Source organism: Bactrocera dorsalis, chromosome 5 (assembly GCF_023373825.1).
Source record: "Bactrocera dorsalis isolate Fly_Bdor chromosome 5, ASM2337382v1, whole genome shotgun sequence".
Taxonomy (NCBI): Eukaryota; Metazoa; Arthropoda; class Insecta; order Diptera; family Tephritidae; genus Bactrocera; species Bactrocera dorsalis.
Genome location: NC_064307.1, coordinates 66,101,561 through 66,120,636, shown reverse-complemented (window position 1 = coordinate 66,120,636; position 19,076 = coordinate 66,101,561). Strand labels below are relative to the sequence as shown.

The window sequence follows — 19,076 nt, the reverse complement described above, 5'->3', positions numbered from 1 at the left end:
GTTAAAGGCTAAACAATTTAATCAAAATAAAATTTTCGGTCAAAAAGAAAGATACTCTTCTCACTTTGGCTCGCCTTCAAACGGATGTTTTTTGGCTACCAAGATCGTTTCCGTAAATATTTTTTTTCTGTTGTGTTATTTTTACTTTCATTTCCAGTGGGTTTCAGCTTAATGTGAATTTCTCTCAGTTTGTACCATTTTCAAAGTCTTCTACACTGTTCTAAATATGTAAATACGTTGTAGAAAATTCTAAGCTCGCACTTATCCTGATTTGTTTTGACACTTTAGCAATTTTGTTTTCTTTTTTCATTATTATATGCTACAAATATATTTAATGTTATTTTATACGCATTAAACACTAATAAGTATGCATAACTCATTTGAATAAATATGTTCTCTTTTTGCTTGCAGAAATGCGCTGAATACAGAGCATCCGCCATACCGACATTTGCGCGCACAGAGCCGCCAGACACGCAGGTAAGCCGTTCTAACAGCCATAAGTGGAGGCAAAATAGAAAAGTTTCCACCTAACGCGACACAGACTGCTAGGTCAACGCTAATCGAGAGTAGCGCGTGAACGCAACCAACGACGGAAACTAGTTAACTGCCATCGGACGTGTCGCTCAAGCATGCGGCTTTTAGGCGCAAGAGCCAGATTAAAAAAAAATAATACACTTAAAAATACATAACTTTGCGTCATTGCGCCAGACATTCGCTATTTTCCGCTGCTGGTCGTCAGGAGTCCAGCTGTTCAACGCAGTTGCTTAGCAAGCAGCCGTGCAAGCACTTGTGGCTTGCTACGTGCACAATATGCCGCTATGCTCAGCTTTGGAGTGCACAGCCGTATACATATAGCTGTGAGACTCTGCGCTTTCTGCGACTGTGTTGATGAGAAAGTCATAATTGCTGCTCAAGCAATGCAAAGCGCGTGTGGCACTTCGTCACCTGCCTGTCAACGCAACGTGAAGCTGTTAGCTGTTAGTTTCTTTTTTGTTGATGACAAATTTTTGCACTTCTAGATGGTTTTTCTAATCAGTTTATTTTAAAATTGCTTAAATTTAGTGACATTAAGCCAGATTTCAGTAGCTCGATTAGTAAAATAGCCTTCACAAATAAGAATACAGGAACTTATTGTTAATTGTTCTTGTATGACAGCTATATGCTATAGTCGTTTGATCTTCAAAATTTCTTCAAATATTGCAGCGCAGACTTGGATAGTAGGACTTGTGATGATATCTCGTCAACCAAAAAAGTTTTCCATACAAAGACTTGATTTTGATCGGTCAGTTTGTATGGTAGCTATATGCTATAGCGATTCGATCTGAAAAATTTCTTCATATATTACAGCGCTACCTTAAACAGTAAACCATGACAAATTTCAGGTAGATATCTCGTTAATGAAAAAAGTTTTTCATACAAAGACTTGAGTTTGAGCGTTCAGTTTGTATAGCAGCTGTATGCTAGAGTGGTCCGATTTGAAAAAATTCTTCAGATAATGTGGCGCTGCCTTAGGCAGTAAACCATACCAATTTTCGGGAAGATATCTCGTCAACCATAAAAGTTTTCCATACAAAGACTTGATTTTGATCGTTCAGTTTGTATGGCAGCTATATGCTAGAGTGGTCGGATATCGGCAGTTCCAACAAATGAGCAACTTCTTTGCGATAAAAAAACGTGTGAAAAATTTCAGCGCGTTAACTCAAAAACTGAGGTACCAGTGCGCGTATATACATATAAAACACTTCATTTACCCAGTTCAAGACATTAAAATCCCGAACAGACTGCTTTAAATACCAAAGCTACCTTCATATTTACAATTTGTAGTATAAATAAGACATCTTACGCTTCAACGCATCCAACTCCATCACTTAATTTATAGTTGTAAAATTTCTGCTCTTTATTAATGCCCGTTTCCTTCTCGCATTCTGCTTCCTTTGTAACGCAGGTAATTAAGTCAGTGATTTCGCTATTGCGTTACTATGGCTGGAAGAAATTCTCCATTCTGCATGACGAACTGTGGACGACCGTCGCCGATTTGCTCAAAGAACAGGCCACCAAGAGGAATATGACAATAAACCATAAGGAGTCGTTTCTTACGAATATGCCAAAATGCTGTGCATTAGGGTTGCCCTGCTGTCGTACGAGTTTTTGGTATCAGGTGAGTGCTGAATAGTGTTTGCGTAGATATTTAATTGTAAAATTTGTTAATGTTTTGCTAACCAAGTGGGGTTATTTTATAAATTAAAAAAATATTAAAGCATACTTTTAGGCGCAGTTGCTTTATATGCTAATTTTATGAAAATTTAAAATTTCTAAATAAGAAGTGGACCTAAAATATGCGTATTAGTAGGGGTATTTTACATATTAAAAAATTAATGAAATTAAAGCATACTTTTAGGCGCATTTGCTTTATTTGGTTATTTTATGCAAATTTAGAATTTATAAGTAATAAATGGACCTAAAATATGTTTCTTATTAAGTGGGGATATTTTATATATTAAACAATTAATTGAAATTGAAGCTTACTTTTAGGCGCATTTGCTTTATATGTCCATTTTATGCAAATTTAAAATTTCTAAGTAAGAAGTGGATCTAAAATATGTTTCTTTTGAGAAGGTTTATTTTATATATTAAACAATTAATTGAAATTGAAGCATACTTTTAGGCGCATTTGCTTTATATGCTAATTTTATGCAAATTTAAAATTTCTAATTAAGAAGTGGACCTAAAATATGTTTCTTATTAGTGAGGGTATTTTATATATTAAAAAATGAATTGAAATTGAAGCATACTTTTAGGCGCAGTTGCTTTATATGCTAATTTTATGAAAATTTAAAATTTCTAAATAAGAAGTGGACCTAAACTCTGGTTCTTATTAGTGGGGTTATTTTATACAAAAAAATGAAGCATACCTTTAGGCGCATTTGCTTTAAATGCTAGATCTATGCAGTGCCTTACACTTGTGAACTTTTTAAAAGAACAAATATAAATTTTTTAGCAAGAAATTCGACGCAAACCTAAAATAAGTTTCTTATAACCTCAAAATGCTCACGTATTTGTTCACATTATTTTCGCTTGTTATAAAAAAGGAATGAGAAATAGTAAATTAACGTGCTAGCATAGCAATATTTGGTGCGCTTTGAAGCACTTGCGCATTCTGGCAACTTCTTTCATGAAAAATAATTACTTGCTAAGATTTCTCTTTCAAGTTCGAGTTCATTGAAAACAGCAGTAAATGAACGAAACCCTCCACCATTTGCTTGTGAGCTCCGTCTTTAATTAATTAACTTGATTGCCTACATTTAAACTTTTGCCATTAAAACTAAGTCGTACTAATACACAATTTGTTATTGTATTTGTAAAATTATATTATCGTTACCGTGCTTATGATTTCATTTGATTTGTTGTAGACTGTGCAAAATACAATGAATCGCACCCGCATCTATGTATTCCTCGGTTCGGCGAGCTCACTGGTCGACTTTATGCTCTCCATGGAAACGGCCAATTTATTCCTCAAAGGTGAATACATGGTCATCTTTGTCGATATGATGCCCTACACACCAAAGTAAGTAGCAACACATACACACACACACACACATAAATACGTATATACAAATAGTCTCTAGCTAATACGCATACAAGTAAGTCTGCTTTGCCACACAACACACAGAAACATAAAAACTGTAATAAAAGCTATTTCCTTCCTTTGTTTTACCTTCCCCTACCCTTGAATGGGTGTAAAATTACTTTTTATTGTGCAATTCTCGGTGTTTGCGCCTTTATTTGTTTATTGGCTAGTTTTTTTTCATACCATTTTTTTAGTTTTTTTCTTAAATTTTTCTTAGTTTTTTTCTTACTTTTTTTATTAAATTTTTTCTTAGTCTTTTCCTTAGTGTTTTTTTTATATCTTTTTATCTTAGTTTTTTCCCTTGTTCTTTTTTCTTATTTTTCTTCTAATAAGACTCCGCTTTAAAATGCGAAAATAATCGAAATTGCACTAACTCTTTTTAGAGAAGCCGAAAAGTATTTACGCAAACCGGAACAAATTGAAGCGATGAAGGCCTGCCACGAAACAGAGAGCTTCAAGCAATTGGCGCGCAGTTTGCTAGTCGTGGCCTCCACGCCACCCACGGACAGTTATGAAGATTTCACGGCCAAAGTGCGTGGGTACAACGCGAAGAAGCCGTTTGATTTTCTTGTGCCATCGTTATTTTACCATAATAAATATCTTAAGGTGAGTGCAAACACCCACAAACATATTTAAGTCACACCCACAAGCAAACACAAAGGCTAGTTTTTTATACATATGTATGTGCGGTTCAAGTTGATAGAAAAGCCATATAATTTAATGTTATGCTGAAGAGCTTAGCTTAATTATAAAGGCAAGAGTTTGTGATTATGATTTTAAAGTGATTTCCGGGAAAGTAACTGATGCGACTGGCTCATATAAATAGTATAATATAATTGGGGCGGAATATTCCCTTTCAAGACGTCTATCTGCTCGGTGTTATTTTCGTAGGCAAGTTACTTCAGATAACGCCACAAACAAAAATAGTTCAGCGGTATAAAAACGAAGACCTAAAGATCGGCTACGTCAACATGTTCCAATTTAGGCACGAAAAGCCATAAATCATGGTTTATAGAACCATTCCCGATTGACAGTAGCCTGATGATTGGATTTATTTTTGAAGAAATATGTACGAATGAGTCTCTCTGCCAATTTTCGACCACTTTTGACTGCAATTGAGGCGGAATATTTGCTTCCAAGGCGTCAGTCTTCTTGAGTTTATCGCCGTAGGCAACCGACCACATAAAACCTCACAAAAAAATAGTTCAGCGGTGCTATAACGAAGAGCCACGTCAACATCCTCCAATTCAGGCACGAAAAATCTGAAATCATGGCTCTATAGCGTTCTCTCTTGCCAGTAACATGATGGCCGGCTTTATTTTTGAAGAAATATGTATCAATATGTTCCTCTGCCAATAGAGGACACCTAGCAGGCCTCTCAACAATAGACGGGCAAATTTCAAGAGTTACCTTCGGTTGAATACGACTGGATTGCAGAATAGGTTTGGTAGAGAAGAAGGATACTACTACCTCTATCCATACCGACAGGTCCAAAATGCACTGTGGATGATCTCAACAGTGAATGAACAATGCTGACTCGTTTTGGGAGCCGGAAAGATTATGCACAAATCGCTATACAAAATCAGCTAAGCATAAAGAAATCGGACCATAATCGCACGAGGTCAAATTTCAATAGTGAATTTCAAGTGAGAATGACTTAATTAGAGAAGAAGTTTGTTAGAGAGAAGGATACTACGTCTATCTATACCGACGGGTCCAAGATGCTCTGCAAAGTAGAGGCGGGATGATCATAACAGCTATTTTTCTAACCGGCTACCGAACCCAGCCAGCATCTTCTAAGCGGAATTATTAAGTATAGAGAAGACTATAAAGTTCTATTGATAAACTATGGTAGGACACAGAAAGCAACCATATACACGGACAGCCAGGCGATATTGCTGGTCTTGTCGGCATGACAGATGAATTACAGCGTAGTAAATAACTGCAGAAAGGACTAAGCTCACTGGCAGGTTAATAACTACACCTGACCATAATTTGGGTTCCCGGTCAAATGAATACTGTTGTTAACGAAAAGACAGACAAAACTAGGACCCTCCTTAGATGAATCCGAGGCGGAGTCGATACAATGATCGCTTGGGGCGATTAAAAGGGCGCTTTATATAAATTATGGAAAAACAGCTGAAATCTGATGGAACACAATAACAAGCCTCAAGATGGTAAAACAGATGTGATACAAATATGACAAGAATAGAAACTACTATTTAAATCCAACAGACAGTAATAGATATAAACAGTTCTTTGAGAACCCCAAAAGGTTAGAGTGAAACGCTGAAACGGTATAGTAAGTTTATAAGGTCTTACGATAGTGCATCAAACTGTCGCATCCAATACTAATTGAGAACATGGTGAAAGCTTAGCTACATATCTACTTATGTATCTTGGGCCCATCTACCAAAAGTGCGACGCAAACCAAGATCCTTTCAAAAAATCTTCCATAAAGTGGATGCGCACAGTTCCAATTTTTACGGCCGATGGCGGATGGCCTCATTCAAGTCTGCTTCGATACTCAGCTTTACATCAGCAATAGCGTCTTCGATGCGCACTATACGGCCTCTCTGATTGCTCGAACAACCGACTCTCCTAGGCGCTTATGTTGACCAAATATCGTACGATTAACCGGACCATTATTTTATTAAAAAATTTGCGCGATTAAAAAATCGAAGTATGTCTATTCATTATAAAATGGCAAACTACAAAAAAGAAGGTTTGTCAAAAAGGCAAAATAAAAAACCCAAGTCTGAAAAAATCTGCGTTACAAACGTATATATTATACAAAAGTCCGACTTGGAGCTGAAATACAATTTGAAGTGCAAAATGCCAAAGTAACATGAGGAAAATGAGTTGCGAATAAAAGTAGAGTTCGCCTAGGTGACCCATAGCGGATAACGGAAGTAACGGTAAATTGAAATGAATGAACACTACACGCTTTTAAGTTATAAGAATTCCTTTGCTTTGAAGTAGCGAGTCAATTAACTCAATAAGCGTCTTAAACGACAAAATAATGCGGTATTTGCAGACAATGAGCGCACATTCCTACTTAAATACCTGTTACAAATACCGACACACAAGCGCGTGCTTGGGGAAAAAATATGTCCGCTATGCTAATTTGCCAATTTTGCGAATTTCCCGCTAAAGTGCTGGGCATACGCCTTCATCAAACAGATAAATTGTGAATGCCAAAAGTCAAGACCAATTATTTAAGGTGCGCCATTGGCTAAGCGGCCAACGAGCCAAGTGATATTTCGACGGTAAGTTGGTGTTTGTTGATTTTGCCGGCGCCTACAAGTATGCTAACAAGTCGTAAATTGTTTCGCTTTGCCGGCGCAAGTGCATGAGTGTGACATGGAGTGATATAGAGTGCTTGAGAGTGTTACAGAATGAGAGAGTGTGTATTCAATTAAATACAAGAGTGGACCGTTACTTCTGCCACAATTTAATTTGACACACGCGCCGCAAAAGCTCTTACGTATTTATGCATTTCAAAATTGTTATTGTCATGTTTGTTTACAGTTATTTACTTCCTTTTTTTGCTTCAAAATTGTTATAGCCATTTTTGCTTACAATAATTTTCTTCTTTTTTTACAGTTTGTTTCTATATATGCCGCTTACCTCTATGATTCCGTTAAGCTCTATGCCTGGGCGTTGGATAAATTGCTGCGCCAGGAGGAGCGCATACTAACGGATGATGTGATATACGATGTAGCTAGTAATGGAACTAGAATAATTGAGACTATTATCAAAAATCGTACTTATAGAAGTGAGTAATCAATGCAAATTACATAATTATTAATATTATTTTGGGTTTTCATTAAAAAATTGCGACAATGTATAATAAATCTACTACGATGTCTGTAGCACCAAATTGTTAATGTCATAAATACTATAAAGTGTTCATACAAGTATAAATGATCAGCGTGACGAGCTGAGTTTCTTTAGCCTGATGATCTGATATCTCTCTGTCTGTCGGTATATACGCCAAATAGTCTCTCACATTTTGAGATATCAATCTGAAATTTTGCAAGCGTCTTTTTCTCACCAAGAAGCTGTTTTTGTGTCAGAACCACTGATATCGGTCAACTATAACATATAGCTGCCATACAATCTGACCTATAAAACTCAAGTCCTTGTATGGAAAACTTTTTTATTTAACAAAGAATCTTCACAAAGTTTTGGGTAGCTTATTGTACAAAACATATCTACAATATCCGTAAAAAATTTTTACATCGTACGACTATAATGCCATAGAAAGTGATTGATCAAACTCGACTCTTTGTAGGGACAACATTTTTATTTGACGAGGTATCGGCACGAAATTGCGTGTAGCTTATTTTCCAAAATATATCAGTAATCTCCGAAAAAAATATTCAGATTGGACAAGTATAGCTTATAGCTGCCATACAAACTGACCGATCAAACTTAAGTTCTCGTATAGAAAACTTTTTCAGTTGACGAGATATCTTCACGAAATTTGGTACTGAGTATTATCCAGAGCATTTCTATAACTTCCGAAGAAATGGTTTAGATTGTACAACTATAGCATATAGCTGCCATACAAACTGACCGATCAAACTCAAATCCTTGTATGGAAAACTCTTTTATTTGGCAAGATATCGCCACATAATTTGTTATAGACCGTTATCTTAAGCAACGCTACAATCTCAGAATATATATATACAGATCAGACCACTATAGCATATAGCTGTCATATAAACTGACTGATAAAATGAAGAAAAAGTTCTTTTCATATGCTTTTATTCCACAAAAAATTCAACTGTGAGGGTATTATTCTTTATTTTTACATTTTTGTTAATAAAAACAATATTTCAAATATATTTCATAATTTTATAAACAATAATAATTATAATATGTCTTCTTTGCAGGTATCACTGGTGCAACCATAAAAATCGACCAGAATGGTGATTCCGAGGGAAATTTCTCTGTGCTGGCCTACAAGCCACACAAACACTATTTCAGCGACAATGTGTCCTGCAATTCGCATATGGTGCCCGTGGCCTATTTCCAACAAGGAGAAGATATTCCAGTGAGTGAGTCGTCATTTTTTTAGTTTCTTTGCTTATGACTTCAGTTGCACCATATATTCATTTTATATTACTATATACATACTTACATTTGCATCTTATTTATTTATTTACTACTTCAACACGTTCACCTGTCGCTTAAAATTGTTTTTGTTTTCTACTACCCTTTTCGTTTTCGCTATATCTGCGCACTCTTTAGGAATACAAACTCATCAATGGCTCTGTGCGCGTTGATTGGCCCTCGGGCGGCGATCGTCCCTTCGACGAGCCGATGTGTGGTTTCGCCAATGAGCTGTGCAAAAAGGATGATCGACATATAACATCTGTGGTGGCGGCGGGGGTGCTCGGTTTGCTGCTATTCTGTGCGGGTGTCATCACAATGAGCATTTATCGAAAGTGGAAAATCGAGTTGGAAATCGAGGGTCTCTTGTGGAAAATTGACATATCGGAAATAAAGGGTTACTCGGGCAATGATATTGTCGCATCGCCAAGTAAGGTGAGTTTATGTTATAGAAATACTAAAATGTGACATATTATGTGCTTTGCAAGCAAATGTGCGTAGTGGACACCACTGCGTATGAGTAACCTCATTTTGAAATGAGCAAGTCAAAACGATTTTGCTTTCATAGTATAAAAGTCAAGTCGAATCATTCAGTTTAGCAGCTATATACTATAGTCATCCGATCTAAAGATTTTTTTCGCCTATTATATTATTGCTTCAGATAATAATTCATATCGAATTTGGTGAAGATATCTTTTCAAATGAAGTTTTCCATACAAGCATTAGATTCCGATTGTTAAGTTTGTATGACAGCTATATGTTATACTCATCCGATCTAATCAATTCCTTCAGATATTATATAATTGCTTCAGAAAATAATCCATGCTAAGTTTTGTAAAAATATCTCGTCAAATGAAAAAGCTTTCCATATAAGCACTTTCTTCCGATCGTTCAATTTGTATGGCAGCTATATACTATTGTGAACCGATCCTAACAATTTCTCTGGAGATTGTATTACTGCTCCAGATAATAATCTACACCAAATTTAGTTAAGATATCTTTTCAAATGAAGAAGTTTTCCATACAAGCATTAGCTTCCAGTCGATCAATTTGTATGACAGCTATATGCTATAGTCCTCCGATCTAAATAGTTTCTTCGGGTATTGTATAATTATCTCAGATAATAATCCATGCCAAAATTCGTAAAGATATCTCGTAAAATGTAGAAGGTTTTTATACAAGCATTAGCTTCCGACCGTTCAGTTTGTATGGCAGCTATATGCTAAACTTGTCTGAACGATTCCGACAAGGAAGCAGATCCTTTATGAGAAAAGAACGTGTGCAAAATGTCAGTTTGATATCTTAAAAACTAAGGGTTATTTTGCGCATATGCAGACAGACTCTGTTCAGGGTATACAAAGAATGTGACACATACCTACACAAACACATACTTCCAACCACTCATGCTTTGGCTTTACTTCAATGTAATTTTTAATTAATCCGTTATGACAACAGTTCTTCGATTGTCTTTGCGTACTTTCCCACCATACAGCTTACGGCTTACAGCTATTACTTCAACCAATACAAACGCAGCAGCGCGGATATCAATGTCAACAATGAGCCTCCATTTTCACATCTTCTACGTGGCATGCTGCTCAAGTTGCATCGTTTACTCTGCACACGTCCTGTGGCAATTTGCTGCGTAACGGTCATTCCCGAAACGTGACAATTCCGTCACACCATCGCCATAGCCACTCAAGCAGCTTCCGATGCGCATATTTGTTTATCCATCAATGTACACACGCACACACACGTGCATATCTACTTTAATCGAATGCTCGACTGCAGCGTGTAAGATTCGTGCATATAGACTTTGCAAAGCCGACTGTTTACTTGTTTACCGTTTGGGAGCACAAATGCCAAAAGAAAACACGCGCAAGGCAGTGGTACGTGGAAAATATCACGTTGCATTCGACAAAGTCGTTAGCATTACGTTTTGCCACTCTTCTTTAATGTATGCGTATGCTAAAGCTCGTTATGGCCTCAAGGCATATGGCGGTCTCGCGTGGCATACTGATGCGTGTCACTCTATTAAATAAACATGTGAATGCAGATTCGTTGTCGCGCCCGAATTTAAAGTCTCTTGCTTGCTTTGAGTTTTTTTCCGATTTTATGTTATTAATGTCAGGATGGGTTTTTAAACCCTGGAGAAATTGAACAATGTCTATTAAGATTGCCACGAAGTTATTAAGACTCACTTCTGCTTAATTGATAATTGACAGATAAATGAGTAATGCACCGCGACCTTAGGTCTACTGTAGCCTCTCCTAAATCACAAAGACTCAACTAGCCCCGGCATAGCAAAGCGGTGTGATTATTATTTAAAAACATGGAGCCAAGAGCCTTTAACCTGCGTCTGTACTGGTGTTTCAGGCATCCTGTCGCAGAACCAGCAATTTACCCAGCTCCTTTATTAGTTGGGGACCCACCCCACTGAAGGATTCAGGTCCTGCCAAGTTGGTGTGTGCTGCGGAGCGGGCAGCCGGTTCATTCCTGGCTATATTGTTGTGACCGATGAGGTGCATTTCGTATGGTTATACGTTCGTTGCGATACCGACTTATGGCAAAGACTACTGTCTGAAAAATGCTCGGAAAGCTTTCCATAGGAATATCGAATATGTTGCGTGGTCCTGCGACTTCTGCACTGATTCTCTCTGACGTTTTCGAGACGTCAGTGTAAGCCTTGATTTTACTATCTCGAGAGTGGAATCATTCCTTTCAGCCTTGCTGCCAAAGGTAACTTTGAGCTTCTTGGTGAAGTTAATCCTTTTTGTAATGCTGTCTCTTAGTAGAAAGGCCAATGGTATTGTACCACTTAACTCTTTCATCCGCTGGGGCGAGATTATTTTACCTCTGCTACGCCCTTCCTCTGTCGTTTGTAGCAGCGTGTGCTTGGCTACCTGACCGTGTCGTGTATTCTCACCACAAATTTACTAAGGCGCACAATTTCAGTTCCAACAACTTCACTTGGTTCTCCAAAGGTGTGTCTACCGACATACATATTTCAAACTACGTTTGGCAAAAGCTGGAGGAATAGAGGAGAAACTGACAAGATGATTCCTCCATACAGATTTGTCAAAGAACATCTTTTAAGATATTTGGTCCCACTGCGTGCGCTATATCCAGCCAGAACACCTACAATAGCAGCGAGTTTAACTTTGCTAAATGAAAGTAGTTCAGAAGACTTCATATAATGCAGTTTGGGCCAGAAAAATCGCGCATTCGCACAAGTTCGGGTTGTTGACCAGCGTTTCTCGAACTCTCTGGATGTCCATAGGTCTAGCACTAGAACGCAAGAGGACATCAGAAACCCAATTCGTTTCTAAACGAATGAAATGGAAATAGTGGTGCCCTACATAGCAAGCTCTACGGTTTTCCAGTTGCCGGGGATTCGCACAGTGACCGGGCACCTGTAAATGAGTCTAATGAGTAACCCAGCAAGCTCATCGGCTTTGCAGTTTCCGGGGATTATTTCCTGCACTCCGTGAGGAATAGTCAGCAAGCTCAAAACCAGTAAAGCCGCTTGGCTATCGTGTTTAATACAGACCGCTCTGAAGGAGGATACACTGCGCAGCAGTATATCTACTGCTACCGTGAAAAAGTTCACTGTACCTCTTCTTCAACGGCTTCGACCTGATACAAATGAATGGTATGAAAACCGATTTTTGTCATGCCAAGAACTGAAGTCGGTGGCATTCTCACAAAGTAACTACAAAAACCATCCAATCGACGTTAGCATTGGTTTGACATTTCTATTTTCCTCTAAATATTTGCAATACCATAGAAACAAGGTCATCCACGCTAATTTTCTACCATTTCCTTCACAGCCATCTGTTCAAATATAAAGACTTTCTGCTTCAGTAATTCCAGTTTTCAAACTTAACCTTCAATCAACGAATGGATTCAGCATACCATCAAGCCAAGTATTTTCTAAAACTTGACAGCCCTCCTTGCTTGCATTTCTAATTGAAGTCACACCATTAGCAACCACTTCGTGTGGAACTCACTAACGCCTCACTAATTTCTTTCTATTTTTCTTTATGCTTTCGTTCACATGTCGTCGCTGCCGTTCCTGCCGCTCCTGCCGCCAACCAATCAACTAACCAACGCGTCGTACGTCAATCCATACCGAATTTTCAACGAATCAACACATTCGCAACAACACCAACAAACACGTGATTTTGTCGCCCCAAATGTCTATGCTAACGGTAACCGCAATGCTGTCAATCGTCCCATCAACAATGTTGGCTCATTTCCCTAACGACATATGCTCCGTTAACTTTGCCACGATGTCTTTCCGTCGTTTACATCTATCTACAAATGGCATGCTTTGTTCGCTCTCAATGACGCTGACTACAACAACACGTCCAACAGTTGAGTTTAGTGAGTGCCCAATCGTTTGGTTCGCGTTGCTCAAATCAAGTATTCACCTCAACGGCGCGCTTACGTGGCGCGGTCGTGCGCATCAAGGAGCTGAAGTTCCCCCGCAAACGGGACATTTCGCGCGAGATAATGAAAGAGATGCGTTTGTTGCGCGAACTACGCCATGATAATATAAATAGCTTTATTGGGGCTTGTGTGGAGCCGACCCGTATACTACTAGTCACCGATTACTGTGCCAAGGGCAGTCTCTATGATATAATCGAGAATGAGGACATCAAGTTGGACGACCTATTTATCGCTTCGCTCATACACGATCTGATTAAGGTACGCCCAGCCATATTGGTTGCTTTGCAACGCTTAACGGTACTATTGAAACTTGTATATTTCAGGGCATGATTTACATACACAATTCGCAATTGATGTACCACGGCAATCTGAAATCGTCCAACTGTGTGGTGACCTCGCGTTGGATGCTGCAAGTGGCCGACTTTGGTCTGCACGAGCTGCGAAATTGTGCGGAAAGTGAGTCCATTGGAGAGCACCAGCACTACAGAAGTAAGTGATACTTGCTTAGATTTATATAAAGTTGTTTCCAACATAAGCAAGCTCCGTGTTACCGCTGTATTCTGGCTTGCACCATAAAAATTTATAAATTGTGTTAGCGTTCCACTAGTTTCTAGCATAGGTTTCAGCATCTAGATTTTATTAATGACCTCGATATTTATTTCAGGAATGTGTTACTATATAGCAAATGCTAGGTGAACCCCCCCTTGGCCTTATTGTTCTGCTGCGTGCTGTTGCATTTAAGTTAAGAAAGAGTTTGAATGTGTCATTGCTCGGTATGACTAGGTTTCTGATGACTATATGGAGAGCAAGGGATATTTAGGGAGAAAGAGGCTAGGGTTAGGAGTAGGTAGCAAGACGTTGGGGCAATAGCCTTAACGGTTGGGTGACTTCCGAAGAGTTTCGTTTGTTGAGTGTAACCCAGACTACAGATTCGGTTTGAGTGAATTCATTCTCGCATCAGAAACAGGATTGGGTTCATGTGATCGCGGAGTTCCAAAATACTCGGACATTAGGAATCTTGGGGTATGGCGATTAGCTGGACTGACAGAGCACTAGATGTTAGTGATTTATCCCCACTAGTCGAAATGCCGAATATTTAATGTCGTTTGGTATGTTTCCGCGTGAATTGTTTAAGCGATGAAGGCGTTTAACTGAGAATTAGGGTGTTCTTCTTCTGTGAATATTATGTGTCTGTAATATGCCTATGGAGTTCCATCGTTGGTCGTCAGTCCACAGCAGTATGGCAACCCAATTGATAGGAGCTTCGGATATGAGGTCTGACCGGAGACTTAATTCTGGTAATAGGGGGACTAGGAACCCTAGAAGTCCGCTTCAATCTGCTCATGAGGCATTACTCAACGGAGAGTATGGTGGTGGTATTGGTTTACCAACCGAAGATGGGAAGAACTGACATTTTGTCAATACAATGTGGAGTTGCATTCAACCCGATACCGGACCCAAGTACGGCAGCGGTCTTAGCTGAGCCTCGAACCTTACCGAGGTGGTTAGTACATCCAATCTACACTGCCAATTGTTAATGAAAAATGCCTCAAATATTTTTTTTGATCCGGTTTGCCTTTGAGCGCTGCGAGGTAAGGCTGTCGTCAGCTGATACCCATGTTAAAAATATCGGACCATGTGCAGAACAAGTCCTCACATTTCCTCATCTATAGACTAGCGCACGGTCCATCGTTGAGCAAGATAAAGTACTGTTCTTCATCGATATCACACAGTGCATAACCATCCTTGAAATCTAACTCTTCTCCTATCACACTACTCTTACTATTTTTAGATCAATTTTGGAAAGCGCCTGAGCTGCTGCGCAATCCACACCTGTATGGCACCCAAAAAGGCGATGTTTACGCCTTTGCCATAATAATGTACGAAATAGTCAGTCGGAAGGGTCCATTCGGACAGGTAGCCTACGAACCAAAGGAAATCGTAGATCGGGTGAAGGAGCTACCACTGGCAGGAAGTATACCGTTTCGACCCGAACTGGAATGCATAAGGGAACACGAGCTGTGTTCCGACTATGTGCTTGATTGTATTAAGGATTGCTGGAGTGAAGATCCTGAGATAAGACCAGATTTTCCAACTATACGGTAAATATACAAGAGAAAGCTCATAAAGAATCCCTAATAAGACAAGAATTCCTAACCCTCTTTTGACTGTGACTTGTTTAGGAATCGCTTAAAGAAAATGCGTGGTGGCAAGACCAAGAATATCATGGATCAGATGATGGAAATGATGGAGAAGTATGCCAACAACTTGGAGGAAATCGTTACCGACCGCACGCGTATGCTGTGCGAGGAGAAGCGCAAAACCGAAGATTTACTGCACCGCATGCTGCCGCGTACTGTGGCGGAGAAGCTAACAATGGGTCAAGGCGTCGAACCGGTGTCATACGATCTGGTAAGAGCGGGTTGTAGCTGACCGGATATTGAATTCATATTTACTGATTTTTTCTTTTCTTTTAGGTCACTATCTACTTCAGCGACATTGTGGGCTTTACCGCTATGTCAGCGGAGAGTACACCACTGCAAGTGGTGAATTTCTTAAACGATCTCTACACGGTATTCGATCGCATCATACGTGGCTACGACGTTTACAAAGTGGAAACCATAGGCGACGCTTATATGGTGGTCTCTGGCTTACCAATCAAGAATGGCGATCGACACGCAGGCGAAATTGCTTCAATGGCTCTGGATCTGCTGCATGCGGTCAAGCAGCATCGCATAGCGCACCGACCCAACGAAACACTCAAATTGCGCATCGGCATACACACCGGTCCCGTGGTGGCCGGTGTGGTGGGTCTGACAATGCCACGCTATTGTCTGTTCGGCGATACCGTGAACACTGCGTCGCGTATGGAGTCCAATGGCGAGGCATTAAAAATACACATATCAGGTAAATGTAAGGAGGCGCTTGACAAGCTTGGTGGCTATGTGACTGAGAAGCGCGGTCTGGTGTCGATGAAGGGTAAAGGTGACGTAGTCACGTACTGGCTGACAGACGCCACAGAAAAGGCTATACAAAGGAAAGAGGTCGATATGACCGATATGCCACCGCCGCTGTTTTGTCGACCGCGCAAAAGTCCAAAGTTGAATAGCGATTCGCGTCAGCCGAGCATCGTGGGAATGCATTTCTATGGTGGTGGCTCGCGGCGCACTTCAATGGTGCCACGCACCGATATCGAGTCTAATTATAGCCTACAAGGTTCCACATATCACGTGGCACGCGATTCACCACACTTATCGTCGCGTCGTCACGATCGGCCGTCGCTGAATGGCATTGGCGGCAATAGCATACCGGAGCGCATGAGTTACTATGGCGGCTATGGTGGCGGGGGGACCGGTGGCGACAGAAGTGGGAGTGTCGGTGAGACTAGCACGCTGCTGGAGTCAGCGCATGCATCGCACAACACGCTGGAGCATTCCGAAAACGAAACGAACTGTGATAAAGAGTGCGTGAATGGTTACGGTAATGGTGATAGTAGTGCAGTCGAGAGTAGCGTAGTTGCTGGCGTTGGCGGTATTGGCATAACAAGCGTCGTGGGTAGTGCGCTGCAGGTAGGTGCATACCGCTCACCACATTCCGCTGCCAGCTCACCTAGCCACAAGCCGCTTGCCTTGGTGCGTCCACATCGTCGCATTATTAGCGAAAAGCTGCCCTCCTCCGTCTCGATACAGGAGTTTGGTGATATCGGCAGACATCCCACCGTCGCACAAACGATTTTACTGCGCGAGACACGTTCACTTGACCCAATGCCTATGCAGCTGCGTAAACGTCATGAGCCCGTCAAACTACCGCCGTCCAAATTGTCGAAAAACAACTCACGCTCCTTGGATGCAGTTGCAGCGCTCGGTTTAAGAGAGAGCAAACCCACCAAATACGAAAACGCCAATATGAATGGCATTGCAGGCGATGAACTTGTCAATATGAGTCACACGGAGCTGGAGGATGTCAACGTGGATACAGCACCCAATAATTTGGATGAGGAAGACTACGACGACGATGTAGGCTTGCTAATGCGCGACAATGGTGGCTATCGCTACGCTCATAGTGGTGGTCCACAGCCAAGTATCGTGCCCGTTGCATCCACACTACTGAATCGCAGACGCAGTGGCAGCCACGTAAACACCACAACCGTTGGCGTTGGTAACGTAAGTGCTGGCGCTGGGGCCACTGTCCTCTTACCGTATAAGCATCTCAACAACAATTGCAACGGCGGCATGACCATCGAAGAGGATGCGCCGCTACTACAACGTCAGACGTCGCTCACTAGTCCACCCGACGAAATATTGGCGCTCACAAAGCGTTGGCGTTCACTCGAAGCGCTCGAGCACACCAATATCGAAGCGCTCACCACACCTGCGTACGCCAACAGTGGACGTAGCGCTGCTGGCATGCCACATACTGGCCATAATAGCGTTAGCTACGCGCCGGATATCGACGGCAGTGGCGCTTCAGGCTCCGCGGCAGCGGGTAGCGCACCTGCGACGCGCAACGGCAGCACATTCACGACATGGCTGTGGCGCATCATACAGGGCAACAGCAAACGTACGAGCGAGTCGTCGCTGCGACGCGTAGTGCCGAGCGGTGTGCATGCGCCGCACGTCTTCAGCGATCTGCCGACGTCAGCGGCGTTAACGCGCGATCGTGAGAGTATCGTGTAGTGCGCGACATATGCGGAATGTGTGCGACCAGCTAACGATTTTGGGTATTGTGTAATATTGCAACTGTCTGTGTGCATGAATGTATATAAATATGTATATGCAAGACGAGCCGACGCGCCGATGCGCCGCGCTGTTTTCCACATTTTAAAAATTACTTATTAATTCCTTATTAATTAATTAATTTATTTTGTAAATTTTCGCAACATTTTCAAGCAAAAATGTTTGGCAAAATCGGCTGTAAAAATTCTAACGGTTTAAGTGTCGTCCATAGCGGGACGCGCTTATGAACTTCGACGCGAAAACAGCATGACGTGTATGGCATCCGGCGCGCGTGGCAACGGAAGGTACACGGTACACAATGTAGTTGCAAGAAATAAATAATACAGTTACTCTCAGGAAAATACCGTTTTCTAACAAATAACTTTTTTTTGAAATTGTGTGTTGCTTGTCTTGTAGATTTATGCAAAGTTACGCTGTCATTCAACAACAAAAAAAACTCCAATTTTGCTTGTGGACTTCAATATTAAATTACCGTTATTTTTACCTACGAAATTGCACTTTCTCAAAATTACAGCAAAAACAAAAGTGTAAATTTAGCGCTTACGTAATAAATGTTGTACAGTTGCGTTTATTTTGAATATTTTTTAGCTAAACGTTGTGGTATATGCATGCATTAGGGCGTGTCAAAAAATCATGAAAAAAAATGTTTGTTTCGCTTTGTACTCTGAAAAATAGGCATATCTTAGGCATCTTTATGAAAATCTCTCCAAGTATGAGCTAAACATTGTGGTATATACATTAGGGTGTGTCAAATTTTTTTTTTTTTTTTCGCATTGTAAGCTGAAAACTAGCTTCTATGAAAATCTCTCCTTATAAGAGCTCTTAATTGTAACGAAAAGTTCCTTTGCCTAACGTTTTTCTACGAAAATTTTTTTCTGTCTTATAATAAGAAACTGTTAGGGTGAGGCGCTCCTCCAATTACAATTTAGTGCGTACACTTAGAGCGTTTTTCGTAGCGGTGTCTAAGCACCTATTTTCCAAAGTACCAAATAAAAAAATTAAATTATTTTGAACCACCCTAATATCCTAATATTTAGAGAGGTTTGTGTAGCGGTATCTAAGCAACTATTTTTCAAGTTACCAAGTGAAAATATAAATATTCGCCTTTTTAGAACCACCCTAATGTACATACATATTACTAT

The 19,076-nt window shown here is 40.4% G+C and overlaps 1 protein-coding gene across 5 annotated transcripts in view; it reads left to right on the top strand.

The window, feature by feature from the left end:
• LOC105225948 (receptor-type guanylate cyclase Gyc76C) overlaps positions 1-18,687 on the top strand; it is a 140,494-nt gene extending 121,807 nt beyond the window's left edge. For all 5 annotated transcript variants that reach the window (XM_049458874.1, XM_049458875.1, XM_049458873.1 and 2 more), the window contains 12 exons: positions 412-477; positions 1,946-2,158; positions 3,411-3,565; positions 4,012-4,234; positions 7,235-7,406; positions 8,530-8,690; positions 8,888-9,184; positions 13,124-13,456; positions 13,522-13,687; positions 14,991-15,300; positions 15,382-15,610; positions 15,676-18,687. In XM_049458874.1, coding sequence (XP_049314831.1) covers positions 412-477; positions 1,946-2,158; positions 3,411-3,565; positions 4,012-4,234; positions 7,235-7,406; positions 8,530-8,690; positions 8,888-9,184; positions 13,124-13,456; positions 13,522-13,687; positions 14,991-15,300; positions 15,382-15,610; positions 15,676-17,874 — 4,524 coding nt within the window. In that variant the 3' untranslated portion in view covers positions 17,875-18,687. The remainder of the gene's footprint in view (positions 1-411; positions 478-1,945; positions 2,159-3,410; positions 3,566-4,011; positions 4,235-7,234; positions 7,407-8,529; positions 8,691-8,887; positions 9,185-13,123; positions 13,457-13,521; positions 13,688-14,990; positions 15,301-15,381; positions 15,611-15,675) is intronic.
• The last annotated feature ends 389 nt before the right edge of the window (positions 18,688-19,076 follow it).